Here is a 21196-nt window from a genome sequence, read left to right on the forward strand (position 1 = left end):
TTCATCAAAAGGTAAGAACACCTTCTGTAGAATGAGAGTTGCCAACGAGCTAAGATGTAACTAACCAAGATACCCATGAAGAAAGTACATCAAGACTTTTACATTTCCTGCTTGACCCTTTCTCAACAACACACAGTAATCAAGTGGTCTTTGCAGTCTTAAATAATTCTATAGTTTAGTCACAAAAGTCTTTTTGAATTTGGAAGAAACAAACACAAACCAATGAAACATTTTCCATGCTAGGGCAATGAGTTATCAGATTTGAAAACTAATCTCAAAAAATAGTATCTGATAAGAGTTTTCTATTTTGCTTTTCTATTTTTCCTACAATGAACATAATCCTTATACATTTAAAAATAGCATGGTGCAGGTGGGGTAGGGGACAAAAGCAAAGGGAAGGTAGTTTTCCATGCTCAAAGGTAAATTATTTCTAGGGAAAATGAAAACTTAAGTCAGGCATACAAGTCTTTAGTTCCAACAACCATTCAAGATCGACTATCAGAACATGATCAAACCAAGTTTGCAAATCAGTTAAGTCCTATGCCTTTCTTCACTTAGTTGAGTGAAAAGCTGGAACTGGTAAAGTCATTTTAAAAGTATAAGCTCCTAGAATATCAAGGGGCTAGGTCCATAGGATCAGGTTTCTGTTAGCCCGAGTCAAAGAAAAGGACAGCAAATTTTAGGTGCTTGTTAAGACTTTTTTTTATTACAGCTTCACCTACATAGCACTCCCCATAAACCTAGGAAAGGAGCAGACTTCACATCAACGCTGTGAAACATTGCCTGCCCCCAGCAAAAGAAAATAAACTAGAGTCATCTTTTTAAAGAACCATATTCCTGAATACTGCAGACCAAAATAGGAGATGCATTCTACCCACCCCATCACCACCACTCCTGTTAGCCTCTATCTCCCATATACAAAAAGCAGATACCCTTATTGCATACCTGAGGAATAGCACAAAAGTTAAACACACTTTGGTTTCTAAGTCTGGAAAGGTAGGTGATGATATCTGGAATGTGGTGTAGTGCATTGGTGATAAGTTCATTCAGACACTGCACAGCCAAGTCAATATTCTCTGGCTTAGCAAAGTCACCCAACTTCTTAACATACTTGCTCCAAACCTAGAAGATAAAAAGATCAAAAACAAGTCAAGATGTGGACCGAGGAAAAATGTACAGACGCTATGAAAGGATCTTTGTGAATAAGAACTATGATACTTCTTTAGCTGCTGACACATCTTTCACCAAGATGAAGTCCATTTTAAGCTGGACCCAATGGTCATTTATGACTACAGGTCAAGATCTAATCACAACCTAAGACTCAGTAAGTATTTGGGTGTGTCTCTGGGACAATTAGTACAGCATGCACTACGCAATACTTTGTAACCTCAGACTAAAGACTCCTCCTATTATCCAGAAGGCATTAGTCTGTTGAAACAAATAATCAGATATATACAAAATTTGCTACAAGAGTTCAAGCTAAACATTCTCAAGATTGCCAGGCTTCAAAATAATTAATGATTAAACATCACATTCCCAATTGATAAGAATGCAGCTGAACAAGCATATCTGGGGGGAAAAAGAGCTAATTTATACTCTTAAGAACATTACCTCCCTGAATCTTGGGAACTTGAAAGTGAAATAACATCCTCAACATGAGATTCGTTTTTTTTTTAAAGTTTTTATTTATTTATTTTTAGAGAGAGGGGAAGGGGGAAAGAGAGGTACATAAATATCAGTATGTGGTTGCCTCTCACGCACCCGCAACTGGGGACCAGGCCCACAACCCAGACACGAGCCCTGACTGGGAATCAAACCGGCGACCCTTTGGTTTGCAGGCCAGCGCTCAAGCCACACCAGCCAGGGTGATTTTTAATATTATTTAGAGAACTCTTTGAAGCTAGCAAATAACTTTTATTCTTGGGTAATTCTCAAGGTTCCTAAAGAATAACACTCCCCAAAGTAAATGACTAGGCCTAAAAGGACCAAGAAATTCTATGGAAAGTCAAATTTGTTATCCATTCTTAATTTGCACCAAACCCCACTGAGATTGATGGTACTAGATTATTCTGCAGAACCTGGAGAAAATAGGTTCTATGTAACCACTTACCAACTTCAGCAATTATTGACCCTTGGTCAAATCTTGTTCTCTCTATATATCCCCCCACTGCAGCCCAGTGTTATCTTAAAGCCCTGATGTATCTTTTTATCCATACTTCATTATGAATTTCTAAAAAACAAGGAACCTTTCTTGTATACACCTTCTCACATCTAAAAATTAACAATAAATATTGAATACAAAAAAACAAACTATCTAGTGTTCAAATTATCCCATTATCTAAATTTTTCTGTCCATTTGGTTTGTTCAAATAAGGATCTAAACAAGATCCATAGATTGCATTTGGTTGATGTTCTTTAGGTCTACTCTGCTCAGTTTTCATTTCACTTCTCAGGAGGGGCCCAATCCTAGAAGAGAATCCTGGCTGATCATTGTCCAGTTCAAAGGGGTGAGTCTACTCCAGCTCCCCCAAGCTTTGCCAGGACCCCCGTGGCTCATCTGCTACAAGAGAAGGAGCAAGTCTCCCCATTTCACCTGTTCTTCTCAAGGGGACCCACCCTGCTGTCCAGTGAAGACTAGTTAGCTCTTCTGAGGCCTCTCCTGTTTCCAGGTGTGTCAGACACCCCGTAGCCACCCTTGCTTTCCCCTGCAGGCTCTGGCAGTGCACACGTGTTGTTTGTGGTGTTGGTATTCTGACTGCACCCACTTGAGCTTTGGAATTCCTGGGGAAATGTGCTGGGAATTATGTTCTGATGGGTCTTTCCTGTCTACCAGAACACAGCTTCAGGAAACTAAAATTACTAGACACCAACATAAAGATGGGTAGTGAACATAAAACTAAGATTAGGTAAGTGGAGTAAGGGAGAAACTATAGTAGGTAATGGCTATACCTGATATGACAATTTAGATAGAAATACAACCATTAAAAAATAGGGAATTAGGCTAGCATATATAAAAAAAATATTTTCAGTTACTGTCAGTCATCATACTTGGTTGAAAATCCACATTAACTTAACTCCCCCAAAATTTAACTACAGTCATCCCTTTGTCTCCACGAAAGACTAGTTCCAGGACTCCCACAGATACCAAAATCTGAGGATGCTCAAGTCCTTTGTATAAAATGGTACAGAATATTGCATACAGTCGGCCCTCTGCACACTGATTCCCAACCGCAATCGAAAATACTGCTGGTTGAATCGTGGAATGCAGGATTCAAAACCCAAGGACATGGAGGACCGACCACTTATTGAAAAAAAATTAGCATATACCCAGACATGTGCAGTCCCAACCCACATTGCTCAAGGGTCAACTATAGTTCTTTTTGTGCTTCTATTTTACAGAAGAGGGAGGGAAAATGTGTGCAGGACTGCAGAGCTGGTGCTTGTCTGAGGCAGTGTGGTATTCTGGACGGGCACTGGGCTGACCCAGGAGACTGAGGCTTCCCTTCGAGTGTGACCTCTAACCCACTAGGGGTCCTCAGGATGTTTTTTCTTCTCTAAGCCACGGTGTTAAGAGGTGGTAAAGAGCTGTTTCTCACCCCTGGGAAGCTTGAAAAACTATGATGTCTCAGCTCAGGGTAGTTTTAATGTGAATTTTTCTTATTAAGAATAAAATGTATCCTCTTTTTGAGATGTTTAAGGGTCATTTGCAGCCTGGCTGATGTGGCTCAATAGACTGAGTGCTGGTCTGTGAACTCAAAGGTCACTGGTTCAATTCCTAGTCAGGGCACATGACTGGGGAGGGAGGGTGCCTTGCAAAAGGCAACTGATCGATGTATCTCTCCTTCTTTGTCCCTCCCTTCCCCTCTCTCTAAAAATAAGTAAGAAATAAAATCTCTTTTAAAAAGAGGATCACTTGGGGGTGGTCTGTGGGCTTCACTTTAAAACGGGTTTCTCTTTTCTATCCTAATGGCTTGGACAGAAAAGGCCCAGAGGTCTGAGAGGGGAAAAACCTAAACTATTTACCTCAGCCCAAACTAAGTATAATGGGCAAAAGGGTTTTGGACAGGCGAGATGTGCCTAGCACACCTTCTTACAAAGAAGCTTTTTTTTTTTTTTCCCCTAATATGGAACATTGAAAAATTAATCCCTGCCTTTTGTCATCTAGTAGTTATGGATTGAATGATGTCTTTTAACCCTTTTCACCAAATCTGTTGCCCCCAGAACACAACAAGGACACCAGCCTGTTAAACCAAGCACGCCGTTGACCGGAGACAGCCAACTGACCTGGAGTCTGCACGATCCTTCCCCATGTGGGAAGGCCACCCTCCCCTCCACACCCCCACTATTATTAGGGTTTTCTGGACCCAAGGGTAGGTAGGACGACGACCATGTCCAGCTTGAAGCAGCTAGAGGAGCTTGAGACCTTCGCCCATTGTCCTTTACAAGATTACAAAGGGTCCTAATATTTGAGAGGGGGGGGATAGTTAATTTTTACGAACCAGGGGTATGGACTTGGGGGGGATTGCTGGGGGAGGGGGGTGCTGGGTGGAGGGGAACAAGGGGGAGAAAATTGGAACTGTTGTAACAATATAATCAATAAAAAACATTAAAAAAAAATAAAAATAAAAAGAGGATCACTTGCATCTTTCTGTGAGCTATCTGTTCTTATCTCTTTGCCCATTTTTCTACAGGGCACTTGGTCTTTTTCTTAACTTTTAGCAGTTTTTAAAAAATAGTAGCGACTTCCGGCCAAGATGGAGGCATAAACAAACACGCTGCATCTCCCTCCACAACTAAGAAGGAATACAACTACCTCAAAATTAGAGACAACCAGAAGTTCCAGAAAATCAAGCTGCATGGGAGTCAAAAAATATATATAAAGAAGAAATACTCATCCAGACAGGTAGGAGGGGCGGAGAGGACGCAGTGTGGTGGCGGCAGGCCAGCAGCAAGTGCGGCCTCACATTTTAAAAACTAGGGAGGGACACCTAGGGAGCACTCCCAGCACCAGACCAGACCACACAGCTCACAGACCCAGCGCCGCAGAAAATAAAGCCTTATTGCTTCTGACTGCGTAAACCAGCCAGTCTCTCAGCAGAGTCCCCTTGTTTAAAGGGCCCCCACGGTCCTAGAATGTCCACAGACCCACCCCCTCTGGGAATGACAGCCAGGACAACAGCTAGAGGTGCCAGTCCCATATGGAAGTGGGAGAAATGCCTGGAAAAGGGGCAAGTGTTGAGCAAGTGGCACTGTTCCCTCTCAGACCCCTCCCCCACATAAAGGGCCACAACATGGTGAAACAGGTCTCCCTGTACTAACGAATATCTAAGGCTCCATCTCTTACAATGTAACAGGTACGACAGCTCTACCTAAGACACAGAGGCAAACAAACACAGGAGCCTGTCAAGATGAGGAGACAGAAAAGTATGGCCCAAAAGAGGGAACAGATCAAGGTTTCAGGGGGAGAACTAAGCGACAAGGTGATAGCCAACCTAACAGATGAGGAGATAGACAACCTAACAGACACAGAATTCAAAACACTGATGATAAAGATGCTCACAGGCTTGACAGATATGCTTGAGTATGGCAAATGCATAAGAGAAGAAGTGAAGGCTATGCTAAGTGAAACGAAGGAAAATCCACACAAAACCAATGGTGAAGGGAAGGAAACTGGGGTTCAAATCAATGATTTGGAACATAAAGAAGGAAAAAAAAAACAGTCAACCAGTACAAAATGAGGAAACAAGAATTGAAAATAATGAGGAGAGGTGTAGGAACGTCTGGGACAACTTTAAACGTGCCAATATCCAAACCATAGGGGTGCCAGAAGGAGAAGAGGAAGAGCAAAAAATTGAAAACTTACGTGAGAAAATAATGAGGAAAACTCTCCAAATTTGGGGAAGGAAATAGACATACAAGTCCAGGAAGCACAGAGAGTCCCAAACAAGCTAGACCCAAAAAGGACCACACCAAGATATGTCATAATTAAAACACCAAAGGTTGAAGTTAGAGAAAATCTTAAAAGCAGCAAGAGAAAAGCAGAGAGCTACCTACAAAGAAAGGGGTGGGTGCCTATAAGACCATCAGCTGATTTCTCAAAAGAAACTTTTCAGGCAAGAAGGGACTGGCAAGAAGTATTCAATGTGATGAAAAGCAAGGACCCACAATCAAGATTACGTTATCCAGAAAAGCTAGCATTTAGAATAGAAGGGCAGATGAAGTTCTTCCCAGACAAGGTAAAGTTAAAGGAGTTGATCATCACCACGCCATTATTATATGAAATGTCAAAGGGACTTACTTAAGAAAAAGAAGATCAAAATTATGAACACTAAAATGACAACAAACACAACTATCAACAACTGAATCTAACAAATAAAAACAAAATCCAACTAGGCAAACCAGAACAGGAATAGGATCATAGGTACGGGGATCATTTGGAGAGTTATCAGCTGAGAGGTGGAAGGGGGAGAAATGGGGAAGTGGTGCAGGGATTAAGAAGCATAATCGGTTAGTACAAAGTAGACAGGGAGAAGTTAAGAATAATATAGGAAAGGGTGAAGCCAAAGAACTTATATGCATGACCCATGGACATGAACTAAGTGGGGTGGGATTGCTGGAGGGAAGCGGGTACTAGGCAGAGGGGAGCAAAGGAAAAAAATTGGGACTACTATAACAACATAGTCAATAAAATATACTTTAAAAAATAGTAGCAGTATTAACCCTTTATCTGCAGTATAAATTGCAAATATTTTCCCACTTTGCCACCTGCCTTTTTTCAGTTTGAAAGCACTTGGTTTTACAGACTCACAGATACAGAGATGAGACTGATGGTTGCCAGGAAGAGGGGTTGGGGGGCCAGGTGAAAAAGGTGAAGGGATTGAGAAGTACAAATAGGTAGTCACACAACAGTCATGGGGATGTAAAGTGTACCGTAGGGAATGTAGTCAATAATATTGTGATAATTATGTATGGTACCAGATGGGTACTTGAAATAGCAGTTGACCACTTTGTAAAGCATATGATTGTCTAACTACTATGCTGTACACTTGAAACTAATAGAAAATCATATTGAATGTAAACTTTAAATAAATTTTAAAAACCATTTGGTATCAGGAAACCATTTTATGGAAAGTAAAAGGTAAATGCTGGAATAAAATCAACAAACAGCATAAGATTTTCTAGTTTTCCTTCTGAATAAAAAAAGTGTCAAAGCCTTTTCTTTCCCTAATTTTTAATTGTCAAAGATCAACTCTTTACCTGTTATAATAAACACCTATAGTTTTTGCCTATCTAGCATTCTTTCCTTCTTCTTGCCCTAGATCTTTCTTGCTTGGGGTGGGAGGAATCCATTCTATGTGTGATGAGCAGATATAACCCATGTCTGGACATACTAGTCAGCCCTCTGGCTATAGTAAATGATTAAGGGATGGGCATAGGAACCAAGCCCTATGAATCAGGCCTCCCTAAGGACTTTTGTGTTAAGCTGGTAGGTTGAGCGTTATGGGTTGTTATGTCCAACACTTGGAGAATGCCTGTCAAGAGCAAAAGAAAGGGCACAGAGCCTGATTACAGAGTATGAACCCCTGGATCCAGTAGTTTACCTACATGAGGCAAACTAAATCTTAACCTACTTTATACATTCTTTTATGTTGCTTAAGGTATCTTGATTTGCATTTGTCACTTGCAACCAAAAGGGTTTAATGGGATTTGTTTTCAGAAAGTGTTTGAAATTATTTTCCCCAAGTGCCCTGAATTTGTTACCTCTTGAGGCCAAAACTCTCTTCCTTCTTGCTGATCTTCCAGATAATCACGAATGATGTTTGTTTTCTGCAGAAACAGGCCCATAGAGTTGGCACACTCTGTGTCTTCACCGACTAAAGGGTCTTCCAATTCTGAGGCCGAGAACAGACGAGAAAGGCCAATTCCTACCAGCCCGGCAACATAGTGACAGTACTGTAAAAGATTATTTTTAAAGTACTTCAATAATAAACATTTTACTAAAATGAAAATGCTAGAGATTATAGCTACAAGAGAACAGGTTCCAAACAGAATGTCCAAGATCTCACTTTGATTAAAAACACAAATATACACTATGGACATGTAAGGGTAAACACAACCAAGAAGGATATACACAAAAGATTTAACAGAAATGATCTCTGGCTGGTGTGATTTTTTTTTTAATGTTTTAAAGATTTTATTTATTTTTAGAAAGAGGGGAAGGGAGGAAGAAAGAGAGGAAGAGAAGCATCCGTGTATGGTTGTCTCTGCTTGCCCCCAACTGGGGACCTGGCCTGCAACCCAGGCACATGCCCTGACTGGGAATCAAACCTAGAACCCTTTGGTTCCCAGGCGGGCACTCAATCCACTGAGCCACACCAGCCAGGGCTGGTGTGATTTTTTTGTTTAAACTTGTATTTTGTATGTTTCTACAATGCACATGCACTGCTTCTAGAATAAAACATTATTAAAAAAATAAACTAGTAAATTCTTTGATATCCAAAAGTGGGAGTGAAGGCAATGTGGGAATAAAATATATCCTAATAGAAACTAGAATACTGAGTTTAATTTTGAAAACATTTTGAGATCTTGCAGTATCTCAAAATCCTCATTATACATAAGAACATAGTACTACCAGGATGTTCTTGACACTGTTTTAAGCACTCTGTACAGGGTAGGGCAAAAGTAGCTTTACAATTATGAATATGAAAAGTTTATTATTATTTAATTATTGTATTATTTTCCATACAAACAACTGTAAACCTACTTTTGCCACACCCGATATATTCAATCCTCACAAACATCTTATGCTGTACATACTAATATTATTACCATTTTACAGATGTGGAAACTAAGGCATAGAAGTCAATTAACTTGCCCAAGATCACTCATCTGAGAAGTCAGAGGCTGGAGATTTAAAGCCAAGTAGTCTGGCTTAAGAGGCAGGCTTTAATAACTTTGCTAAAACTGCCATTCTCTACAGAGATCTTAGTAAACTAATAATTATCAAAGAGTTTTTTCCATAAAAGTAGTTTATCAAAGCGATCCTCTCCTGAAAAGAGTATTCCAAAGCAACTCAGTGCAATGCTTTTATAAAATGAATGTCCATTAGAGAATTTAAGTGAAGAGTAGTTTAAAAAGGTATCCTATAGACAGCAGTTATGCGAAGACTTAAGAGTCAAGTGTCTCTGGTTGAAGGTATACAATGCCAGAGACTAGTCAAAGGCATGGTGAATTGGCAAAGAGAAAGCACTTGAAATATGTTCTAGGAGAGGAAGACTGGAAAGAGTAAAGACATGCTGAAATTAAGAGAGCAAGAAAGAAGCTCTGAACAACTACAAAAAATTTTAAAATAATTACTAGAAATTAAAAACATTAGTACATCCATAGTGCTGTCCAAGGAAAAGCAGAGTTTATTTTAAGGTAGTAGCTCTTTGTTTAGAAATAACTCCTAGAATGGAAGTATTCACCTTTCTCCAAAGTTGAAGGAAAAATAAAATCTTTCAAAGTACTCAATTTTATCTGATCAGAACTTCTATTCAACAATCTATAATTAAGTTTCCTCATACAGCTTCATAGCAGGAAAGGAAATTACTGTGCAGATAACCAGTAATGGTTCTTGGCCAGCAGCTGTAGCTTTAACTTTAAATTCATAAACTGATATTCTAGCAGCAATCACATGCATTGCATCTTAACTTGGGGAGCATCTACCAGCAGTTCCACATGAAGTTTTGACTTGCACTTACTCAATGAATATGTATCAACAGTAGCTGTTTTTGTGTGATCCTAACCTAAACACTATTAAAGATACAAAATATGTACCCAGTTTAGATGGGTCTTTTTAAAAGATTTTATTTATTTTTATAGAGAGGGCAAGGGACGGAGAAAGAGAGGGAGAGAAACACTGATGTGTGGTTGCCTCTCACAGTCCCCCAACCGGGACCTGGCCCACAACCCAGGCATGTGCCCTGACTGGGAAATGAACTGGCGACCCTTTGGTTTGCCAGCCAGCATTTAATCCACTGAGCCACACTAGCCAGGGCTAGATGTTTTAAAATGTCTTTGCTTCCACTGGGATGATGAATTAAGTCTCACAAACACCATTCCTATGAAAAATGGGCAAGCCCCTCTCCCTCCGCCCTTGTATTTTGGTATTTCGTTTATTACCCATAATCAATTAGGTCACTTTGTCTAGATAAGCACTCTCCCAGACCTTAACTCCTACCCTGGTCAATATCCTTCACAGCTGCTGGTCAGGAATAAAATCTGGCCCAATAAAAGCCATTCCCACATATATTCACAATATGAATTGGGGGATGAGGGTGTGTCAAGAAACTTGGAACGTATCTCATATTGTCTTATTTCTATAAGGAGATGATGGGAATGGAAGAAGTATTAGCAAGGCGCTCACCTCTCAGTATAACGCACCTATAATCCACAGTCAACATCTGTGGATTTTCATGAACTATTTTTGTTTCTCAGGAAACAGACACATAATTTAACAGTTTAAAAATAATCTTGTGTTAAGATGCAACTGGAAATGACTCAGATACTAAGTTTTATACACACACTTGGTAGTGAAAAAGAAGAAAGTAAAAAACACATTTTTAAGATTTGAAACTAATATCTCTATATTAGATATAGTAATTTAGCCATTTACCTAATATCACAGCAAGTTAGGCACTTTCATAAGCTTCATGTCTGTCCCTCTGGGATAAGTATCTACTTTGGCCTAACAATGGTAAACTCTCTACAGCATAAATTATTTCAAGTATTAAACTAAACCTTTATTAAGTGTTTATGATGAGGCATTCAAGCTAAATAGATGGGTTATAAAACCAGAAAACCTGGAACTGGTGGACAACTTTCCTTCTTCACAGTGAGAACTGCCAGCTCTGCCTTATGCACCACACTCTGCTTTACAGGGACACTAACCTTGTCCCACTCCTGTTCTGACGTCACGTGCTTATCCAAAAACTCCGCCATCCCAAACCCCATTTTCTGGCAAATGTCAACAATCACTGTTTGGTATCTCACAGCCAGATTTCGAAACTCAAGGGAGATCTGAAACAGAGATATAAAGAACAGAACATATGAAATATGTATTTACACTGGGAACAATGTGGTACCTGGATCAGAAAGCAAAGCAATAGTAGAACTTCTAAAGATTCTCAAATGATTCATCTATAGGCCTAACACCTAATTACTCTAGTTGTCTACATCCTGAATAATAAACCCAACAAATTTTATAAATATTAAAATGGAAGGGTCTAAAAATGGTAGTTTCTAGACTCAAAAGAAAATCCAAAGTCTTATTATACACTCATTTTTCTAATAAATGATATGCTTCAATATAAAACTGGGCATAAATGTAAGAATTGTAGGAAGAGTGCCTCATTTCAGACAAAGCTTGTAAGACTGAAGATTCATTTGCGTTAATGTATCTAGTACTTCTTATGTAATGAGCATTGTTTAGACACTGGGGACAGTCAGAAACGACCAGAAACTCATGCTCCTATAGAGTTTATATTCTAGCTATCATCCAACCATTTTCTACCATCAGTTTCTAAATTTGTATCACAAAACTAGTGTCTTCCCCAGTATAAGGCCACACTTTTGAACTATTTAAACTCAGTTTAGTTCATTCTCAGGCATGCTACCCAACATTTTTTTTTCCATAGCCCAAGCTCCAATGTAGAAAAGTGCTACTAGTGTTTTTAAAATTCATTGCTATGCTACTGTACAAATATCTTAAGTTCAAAGAAGTGTTTATAAGTTATCAAAATACAATATAAAAACAGCATGAAACTTAAATAAAATGATGTAAAATATTACTAGACCCAACACGCAATGCTGAAAACAGTGAATAGACTTTGATATGCACCAAAAGTGTGAGAAATACTTGGTCTGTGCTTACAGAAAGGTTAGGAAAAATTCTTCAGGAAACTCCTAAATTTAAGGACCTGAGGGAAAACCAGCTGGTTGCCGGGCACCAAAGGGATTCAGAAGCCTGAGTTACTTTAAGATTACTCTATGATGAACATCAACTGTTAAGCCCCCAAAAATCAATGGAATCAACCCAATCTCATCAAAGCTCTGTTCTTTCCAGAACAGTTGTTCTAAGCAAAGCCAGAAGGTAATTCTTGTTGTGTTCTGAAACAAATGAAAAAGTCCACCAAAGCTTATTTGGATCCCTGAATCTCCCTCAGACCTGTTCTTTCAACAGATCCTTGGCCAGGTCAGTTCTATTTATAAGAGAGGAAAGGCCAGGGAGGTGGGGGAGGAGGAGCAGCTTAGACTCTTAAATGTACTCCAAAATAAACATTTCCCTGCTGAATTTGAACCATCTCCTCTAACAACTCTGTGGTATTTGTTATATAATTATATAAATTTAAAAAATGAAAACAAAATTATCTAGGAAAGAATGACAATGAAAAGCTCTGAGTTTTCCCAGAAACCTGCAGGAGAGAGAGAGCATTGCTGGCTTGCCAAACTCAGTGTCCATTTCAGGTATTCTCTAACAATAACAAGCTCTACCTTGTGGAGTGAACCAGGAGGACCTATATTTCATCCTTGCAGGTGGTTCTGTTTCACAACTACTATAGATGTCCAGGTCCTTGGGTATTCCAACAGAGAACATTTCCCTTACTCAAGAGGTGCACGTTCTGCTTGAGCCACCACAAGCAGAGAATGCAATGATGGGGCCAGGTCAAAAAGTTGCTTGCAACAACTCAAAGCCCTCTGGAAAGCTTTGAGTGCATGAAGGAAGGATATCAGGGTGAGTTCCCTAGTATAATGGAGAAAGGTGTGAGCTCTAAATCTTCACTTATTTTTCACAGATTCTTTTCCTTTCTTCTTCTTTTGTATTGTATTTTACTGTATCAACTCCATCTAATCATTCTTCACAGACTTTTTGGTTTGTGTTGTAGTGTGTTTTTGGCTTTGACAATGAAGACATATTTTCAAAATTCTGAAATAGCCTTTGCTCCAAAGGAGTCTTTCTCAAACATTCTTTTATAATGGTTGGATCCCTCCCTCTCCACTCAGGAATATAGTAGATTTGTTTCAATAGCAAGAGCCTAAAAATTCTGGCAACTATGTACATATAGAAGGGCTCTTTTGGGCTATTAGGGAACATGAGACTGTGCTACATCAAAAACTTGTAAGATATGAAAAAATCACTTATTTATGTGATAAGACATGCAAATTCCAGAAAAGCAGGACATAGTCACATATATCACATAAACTTGTGAGATTTTCTAAAGCTCAAGATTTTAATTATAATCCATTTTACTCTAAGAGAATAGACTGAACACCTAATATTTCCAGAATACTTAGTACTGTATGTACCAGGCATTATTCTAAGTAGTTTACACATACGCACTTATTCAATCTTCACAGTTCTAACTTTACAGATAAGAAAACCGAGACATCAAGAAGTTAAGGAGTTTGTATAACATCACACGGCTATAAGATACACAGGATCATCCTGCTTCTCAGTCCTCACCCCAGCTGTCTCCCTACACCGCAGCTGCAACCCATTGTGAGCAGCTGTTGAGGACAGCCAAAGAAGCTAGCAGTGCTACATACTCAGGCTGCATTACAGGCAATAAGTTTTGTGGGCTAGCTTGAGATTCCATTTTTTACAACACTAGAACTTCAGTGCATCTTTCTACAAGGAGTAAATATGGGGCTTCCAAACACTATACCAATAATAATACTAGCTAACACCATTCTAAGAGCTTTATCTGTATTAACTCCTTTAATCTTCACAATAGTACTATGAGGTATATAACCTCTCTGTTATAGATGGGAAAAAATGAGGCATAGGCAGGCTACATAACTAAGTACCAGTTAATAAATGGGGAAGTTGGAATTCCAACCTAGGCAGTCTGGCTTAACAATCACATTATATTACGCTGCCCTCAGACTGCCTATTTAACCATTCTCTATGGGTATGCAGGCTAGCTGACATTACAGCATCAATGATAAACACAACTATATGCAGAAGAGATTTGTCATTCCACTACCGTTGGGAAGTCCTCTAGCACTTGTCGATCCTTCTCCTTGCTCTCCATGAACCTCCAGTCAGGTTCATAAAGGTAAGTGTGAAAGTTGTGTAAGAGTGGGATCTTTTTTTCTATACTGATGGTCATGTCATCTTCCAGAGTATCCAGAGCTCGGAGAACCAGATAAAATATGCATACTGCATGGCTGTAAAAGATGAAGAACTATTAATATACAGGAACAAACTCTCAAAGGTATTTATTTCAAAATAACATCTCATTTATGCCAGGCCATTTTCTAAACCCCCTTACACCCTTAACTCTGCAGAACTATTAAAGAATATCCAAAGCCTTTCATACCTGAGATATTTTAGTTTTCCTTTCTTAGATAGCAATAATGAACGGATGTAGTTTATTGATAAAATAAAATAAACCTATCAGCTGGAAGTCACTACTACTCTCACAATTAGTTAAGATTAACTAATGTAGAACTGTACAGAAGCCAATAAACCAAATGTTTAGATGAAACTAACAATTTACAAATAAAATAATAAAGTCAAAAGACCCTTCTCATTATAAATACTATCATACATAAAGGCAATTGATCTAAATTTATGTATGTATGTAATCTGCACAGAGGCATCTTGAAGAGTTATCCCAGTATACTACAAATATAAAGGAGCATAAGAAAAATGCACGACCTGCTTAGACACAGGTTCAGCTGTCAGGCCTAAAAAAAAAGTTAACAAACAACCCCCCCCCTCCTTCCTTGAAAGAGCTGGGCCTACAGGGACATCATTCGATGGCAAGGTGCCTGGAAGGGCAGTCTAAAAGTAAATACATGGGCGTTCCAACATTTCCTTTACTCAAGTGGTGCACGTTCTGCTTAGCCACAAGCACAGAGAATACAATGATGGGGCTTGTCAAAAAAAGTGCTTGGATTGACTCAAAAGCTGTCTGGAAAGCTTTCCTCCCCACGTCAAAAAGAGCTGCCCCCACCACTCACCGCATTTCTTCATCCAGCGCCTGGATCACAGCTGCGAAACTGCGACTGGTCTGCTGCAGATACTTGTAGCAAGTTTTCAAGCTGCTGCTGAGCGAGCCCTGTGGGCAGAGAAGACACACGGAGGTAGCAGGAGTCGAGGAGCAGGCATGGGACTGGGGCAGGCGGCAGGCAGCCGTCGGGCTCAGTAGCCGAAGGTAGATGCCCTCTCCCCGAGACGGCCAGTCTTTGGAGGGCCAGGCGGCAGGCAGCAGGTGGCAGCAGCGTGGGGGGCTGCTTGTGCCCCTGGGAGCCGCGGCGGGGCTCAGAACCAAGGTCCGCTTGAAGAGGGACATGGCTTTGCTGCCGCAGGCAGCTGCGGCCATGAGAATCGAAAATCCAGCGCCAAATTTTTCCTACATAGACCCGGGCTGAGCTGGGAGACGCCCACCGAGGAGGCGGAGCGGGTTCTCCCTCCACCCCAATAGATTCCGGGCCGGCAGGGCTGCCAGCCCAGTCCGCCAACCCGCTCCCCCCACCCCCACGTGAGGCCCACTGAGCTCCGGAAGACGGGCCCCGCCCCTAGCCTCGGCCTCTGGCTTGCACCCCTTCTCCCCAGAGCCCAAAGGCTCCTAACCATGCAGTCCACTCTTAAGAAGCTGGCTTTTACTTCCTGTGAAGCATCTCTCCGTGATCAAACTTAGCCAGGCTCTCCTGAATCCTCCACTTTTGCACTTGTGTGTCTATCTTTGCATCACCCAATTTTAGCAAAAATCCTACTAAAGTCGTTTGGCCATACTCCCCAAACCCGGATATCTGACCAACCTCACTATCTGACCGGACCCCTTCCCCGCCATCCCATCGCCCTGGCCAGCCTCCAACAAGAACTCCTTCAGGTCCTTATGCCAGAAAGTCCTTGTCCCAGATGTTTCCTTAGGCATTTTCCTCCACTCTGCCTGCTCCTTGACTATAAATCCCCACTTTTCCTTGTTTTAGGAATTGAGCCCAGTTCTATAACTGAGGTCTCTTTCCCTATTGCAATAGCTTTTCTGAATAAAATCTGTTTTTACCGCTTTAACTACTGTTCAGCTGTTGTTGTTGTTGTTGTTGTTGTTTTATCACCTGGTAAACCTCTACTATTCTCTGGAAAACAAGTTTTCCTTTACAGGGTTTATAGTCTTCTTTTCCCCTGCAAACCTGAACTGTAACAAGCTGCTTCCTGAACTTTATTATTCCTTAAGGAAAATAAGAGATGTTTTTCCTGGGGAAAAAAATAACCAACATATTCTGATATGCAAACATATCAGAAAGAACTGCTTTGTGTTTTATAGACTTTGTGTTATACAGACTATATTTTAGAGCATTTTCATGTTTACAGGAAAATTGAATCCAAAGTATAGATTTACCACATACACCCCCATATCTTCCCTATTCTCTTTTAATAAGAGAAACGGAAAATATTTGAATTACCTAACAGGTGAGTAGTTAAAAAATACACATGGCATATCCACCAGAAATCCCACAGTCACGTTGGAATGATAACAGTGAACATACTAGACCCTGGGTGGGGGGCCTTGGTAAGCTATGTTCTTTTTATTTGTACACATTTCCTAAATTTCCTACCATGGATGCAATTATTTTTCAAGAGTAAAGCTTTTCTTTTTTTAATCACACAATCAGGAGAATTTAATTTTATTGCCATGTTCAATAAAAATTATTAGTAAAAATATATACTGAGCATCTTATATTAGTAGAATCAAATATTCAATGAAGGTCTGATTAATAAATAAATATGTTCATCCCTGGCTGCTGTGACTCAGTGGATTGAGCGCCAGCCTACAAACCAAAGCATCCCTGGTTCAATTCCCCATCAGGGCAAATGCCTGGATTGCGGGCTGGGTCCCTGGTTGGGGGCGCACAAGAGGCAACCACACATTAATGTTTCTCTTCCTCTCTTTTTCCCTCCCCTCCCCTCTCTCTGAAAATAAGTAAATAAAATCTTTTAAAAAATAAATAAATAAATAAATAAGTTGATAGAATATTTAAAAATGATTCACAAACTCCTTCCCAGGACTTCACAGTAAAATAAAAGAGGTGAGAGCTATTTACTGAGCTCCGGGCCAGCTCTTCACATACACTGCTGTTATTGGGCTGCAACGATTCCTTTCTGCACTGACACATGTTTAATCCTCAGCGAAATCGAATAGTTTGGGGGCTGGTGTCTAAAAGCAAGTTTCAATAGACGCAATGGCGCAATTACTGATTCTGGAGAGCAATACTCTTCAAGAACACACTACCCCTCTTTTCCAGCACACCCCCTGCACTCACTAAAGGGGATCGAGGTCAATAAATCACATCCCTATCTTCTTCTAGTACCTATTTGTTCCAGTACCTCACCCAGTAACAATAAATTTTCTCAAATTACCAAGATACAGGAAGATAAAACTAATAAGCACACTAAAAAACACTACTCACTAAAAATTTCCACCGCTTGATTCCCATAAGTTGAGGAAAGGGAAAACAAAAAGCTAAAGCTCCTGAGCCTGTCCCTAGAGCCTCCAGATGTTTACCACGCTGAGATGAAGTGCACTCCCAAGAATTCTCAAGTGAGAGCAAACAGGAGTGAAGGGCATTTAGAGGAGGTGTGTGGGGTGGCTAGAGGCACAGGTCTGAACTCCCAGGACTAGGGCTCCAGTCTCAAGCTGAAAGACAGTTCCACCAGCAAAAAGCTACCAACTCTCTCCAGTCTTTCGGTAAGATTTTAGGTAACACAGGTTCCCTCAGAAGTGGGGAAAAGACCCACAAACTTGAGAACTGATTTAAGGGGCAAGATTAATAACTACCATTAATTGCACAGCTACTACATGCTGAGCACCATACAAACATTAATGTAAGCCCTAAATCTGCTGTACCTTTTAATCCTAAAAAAATCCTTTAAGGAAGGTGTTACAGACCTACAATCCACCTGAAACCTTCATGGCCAGGTATGTAGCAGAATTCAGAATTTTTCATGTTTTAGAAAACAGGCAATAAAATGCATATACAGCCATAATCCTTGTGGAGTAGCATTCCATAATGGATCTTAACATTTCTTCAGCAAAACATCTGAATATTTATACTAAGAGGGGTCACTTCAATTTAGAGCACTTTTTTCTTCCCCACTACAAAACGACCTTGAGCTAGACTTATTAAGAAACACTTTGTTTTCAGGCTATTTTGGAGTTGGGAAATGTGGTTAAGGGATTGTGATCTGGTATCTATTTTACAGATGAACAGAACATTGTTTGGCAGTTAAATTACCAAAAGTTATTCAGCTAACTGAGTCAGGATTTACTTAATAGACTTAAGTTATTAGTCTAAATAACAGGATTTAAGCTTGACAGAAGCCAGAGCTCCATGTTTACAAAACACCTGCTTTTTCCATTACGTGCCCTCAGAGTGATGTCACACCACTCACAGGTGGCAGTATGGCCCTGTACTTACTGATATGCTCCTAAAAATTCAATATAAATCAACTTTAGCTGAACTCTGAATTCCTATAGCCAAAACCTTCTGTGATAGAAATAACCAACCCTCAATATCTGCTAAGTGCAAAATTTCCCCCAAGCTTCTTTGTTATTTGAGAGACTTATATGCTAAGTGAAGGAAAATGACTTTTCCTGCTTGTTCTGATTTGAGGTATGCTCAACTTTTTTTTTTTTTTTTTTTTTCATGGCTCACAGGGGTTAAAAAGGGCAACTAACAAAACAAATCTCATACAGTATTGTTCATCAAATCTCAGAGCTAGAAGAGGGAGTAGCCCAAGTGTCTTTTAAAAATTTCAAAAGATGATACTATGAAAAGTATTTCTCCTACCCCTTAAACCTGGCCACCCATTTCTTCCTCTAGAGGTAACCAATGCCACAATTTTCCCCAATAGTCTCATTTTATAACAAGAAAAACGAGACACAGAGTAGTCCAGTCTCTGGACCCAAATCTCAACCCTATAAATTGTGTCCCCTGACTTCAGACACTCAGATCCCCTGTCCTATTTTTTTTCTCTGTAATACTTACCTCCACCTGAAATATTGTATATTTGTTTTTCATTCTCTCTTCCACTAAAATGTAAGGTTCATAAAAGAAAGGTCTTCACTTATCTTGTTCACTACTGTTATCTCCAGTTGTTGAAGGAAGGAAGGAGAGGGAGGGAGGAAGGAAGCTAATGCACAGCAGAAGTGGGAAGGGAAGAAAGCAACTAGGAATCGTAGAATGCCCGTTATGAACTGGGAGCACGTGTAACAGCGCTGGCATCTGATTCTGTCTGGGACCAGTCAAAGCCTATGCTCTTTATCCCACCCAGTTGGCCTCCAAACTAGAAACATGAAGGTCTTCAGACAAGCCTGAGTTGTCATCCTGGAACCACCACATAGGAGCTGTGTGACCTCACAAACATTATTTAATTACCTTATGCCACCATTTCCTAATCTGTAAAATGGCCGTAATAATAGGACTATCGCTTTAGGGTTGTTGTCAAGATTGACTAGGTGTAGTAAGTTATAAAATGGCTACAAAATCTTGTGGCTCTTTCAATTAGCAGATGGGACCTTTCTCCATCTCCTCTGGATTTCGCTTGTGACTTTTTGGGGCCAACAAGCAGCAAATGTCACTCAAGCAGAGGCTTGAAAGGTGCATGCACATTGAGCTTCGTGCTCTTCCAGTCGCCATATGAAGAGTCTGGGACTAGCCCACTGTATGCGACACACATGGCCCAGTCCGCTAACCATGGGGTTGTCCAGCCACAGCCAAATGGTTCAGCTGAGCAAACCCAGTAGAAATCAGCCAAGCTGGCCCGGACCAGAACTCCCCAGTTCCCGTAGAGATTTATGAACTCAATTACAGTTGTCATTTTAAGTCGCTGTTTGTTTTTATTTAATTGTGGTAAGTATACATAATATAAAACTTATTATCTTGAACACTTCTAAGTGTGAAGTTTACTACTGTTAAGTACGTTCACGTTGCCGTGCTACCAGTCTTCAGAATTGAGCCACCCAGTTTTGAGGCTTCTTATTCAATGAAAGCTAACTGATACACTGAGGTAACAGACTTAAAAAACTTAGCACAGTGCCTGGCAAACATAGGAACTCAATAAACACTGACTATTATTAATATCATCATTATTTTGATTACTCTAACTCATAATATAATCTCCTAATCCCACTCACCTATCAGATGAGTGTTCTAAAAATATTGCTTTCATCATGACAAAGTTCTGCTTTAAACTATTACCTGTTTGACCGAATACAGCTCAGCTTTTGTATTCCCACCCACGATTACTCAGCTTAATACTTGTGGTTTACATTCTTTAACTCCAGCCAGTTTGGGTTCCTTATCATTCCACATGCTTCATGCTCAATCCTACCTACATACCTTGGCTCATGCTGCCTTTTTCCAATGAGGATTCTCCCTGCTAATCTAAATCTAATACCTCTTCAGGCCCTCATACCTTACAAAGCACATTTCCTGTGTTTTCTGAAAACTTTTTACTGTAAAACATTTCCACTTCACTAAAAATTCCTGAAATCAAAATGTCCTTAAGATTACTTGGCACTTCCTAGGTTATCTTATTTTTGTACCCCTATTCTCCATTAGACTATGTTTACTGTAGGCATTTTCCACTTTGTGTCTATCACACAAAAGTGTATTTAACTTTCAACTGAATCTGGACAATCCTCTGTTTAATGCGTCTCAGCAGTCCATCACCTTAATGGTAAGCAGCATTGTGGGGTTAAGAGAGTGAGCTCTCTGTCAGACTGTCTGGGTCAAAGACAGGCTCCACCCCTAAAGAGCTGTTGGATCTCAAGCAATTAACCTCTCTGTGCCTGTTTTCTTCATCTTTAAAATAAAAAAAGTATATAGTAGCTTCCTCATAGTGTTACTGGAAGGTTTAAATAATAGATGTAAGGAGGTGTTTAAAATAGTGCTTGCCACATAGCAATAGTTCAATAAATGTTAGTCATTTATTACCTTCTATACAAGGTAAAGATCAGGGTTCAAAAAACATATAACATTCATAAGAAAGACTTTTTATTTATTTATTTTTAGAGAGAAGGCAAAGGAGAGAGGAAAGAGAGGAGGACAGACATCAGTGTGTTGTTGCTTCTCACACGCCCCCCAACTGGGGAACCTGGTCCACAACCCAGGCACATGCCCTGACTGGGAATCGAACAAGCAA

The 21196-nt window shown here is 40.1% G+C and overlaps 1 protein-coding gene across 2 annotated transcripts in view; it reads right to left on the reverse strand.

Annotated features, from left to right (window-relative positions):
• The window catches only part of FDFT1 (farnesyl-diphosphate farnesyltransferase 1), a 28294-nt gene that overhangs the window by 4529 nt on the left and 2569 nt on the right, over positions 1-21196 (reverse strand). Inside the window, exons 2-6 of one of the 2 annotated variants that reach the window (XM_090288955.1) lie at positions 15010-15107; positions 14028-14211; positions 10933-11061; positions 7762-7953; positions 946-1122 (exon numbers count right to left, since the gene is read on the reverse strand). In XM_090288955.1, coding sequence (XP_090145081.1) covers positions 946-1122; positions 7762-7953; positions 10933-11061; positions 14028-14211; positions 15010-15107 — 780 coding nt within the window. Of the gene's footprint in view, positions 1-945; positions 1123-7761; positions 7954-10932; positions 11062-14027; positions 14212-15009; positions 15395-21196 lie in introns of those variants that run through there. The other variant, XM_090288954.1, reaches the window with a different exon arrangement.

This window comes from Furipterus horrens, unplaced genomic scaffold (genome assembly GCF_987537825.1).
Source record: "Furipterus horrens unplaced genomic scaffold, mFurHor1.1.pri manual_scaffold_10, whole genome shotgun sequence".
NCBI lineage: Eukaryota > Metazoa > Chordata > Mammalia > Chiroptera > Furipteridae > Furipterus > Furipterus horrens.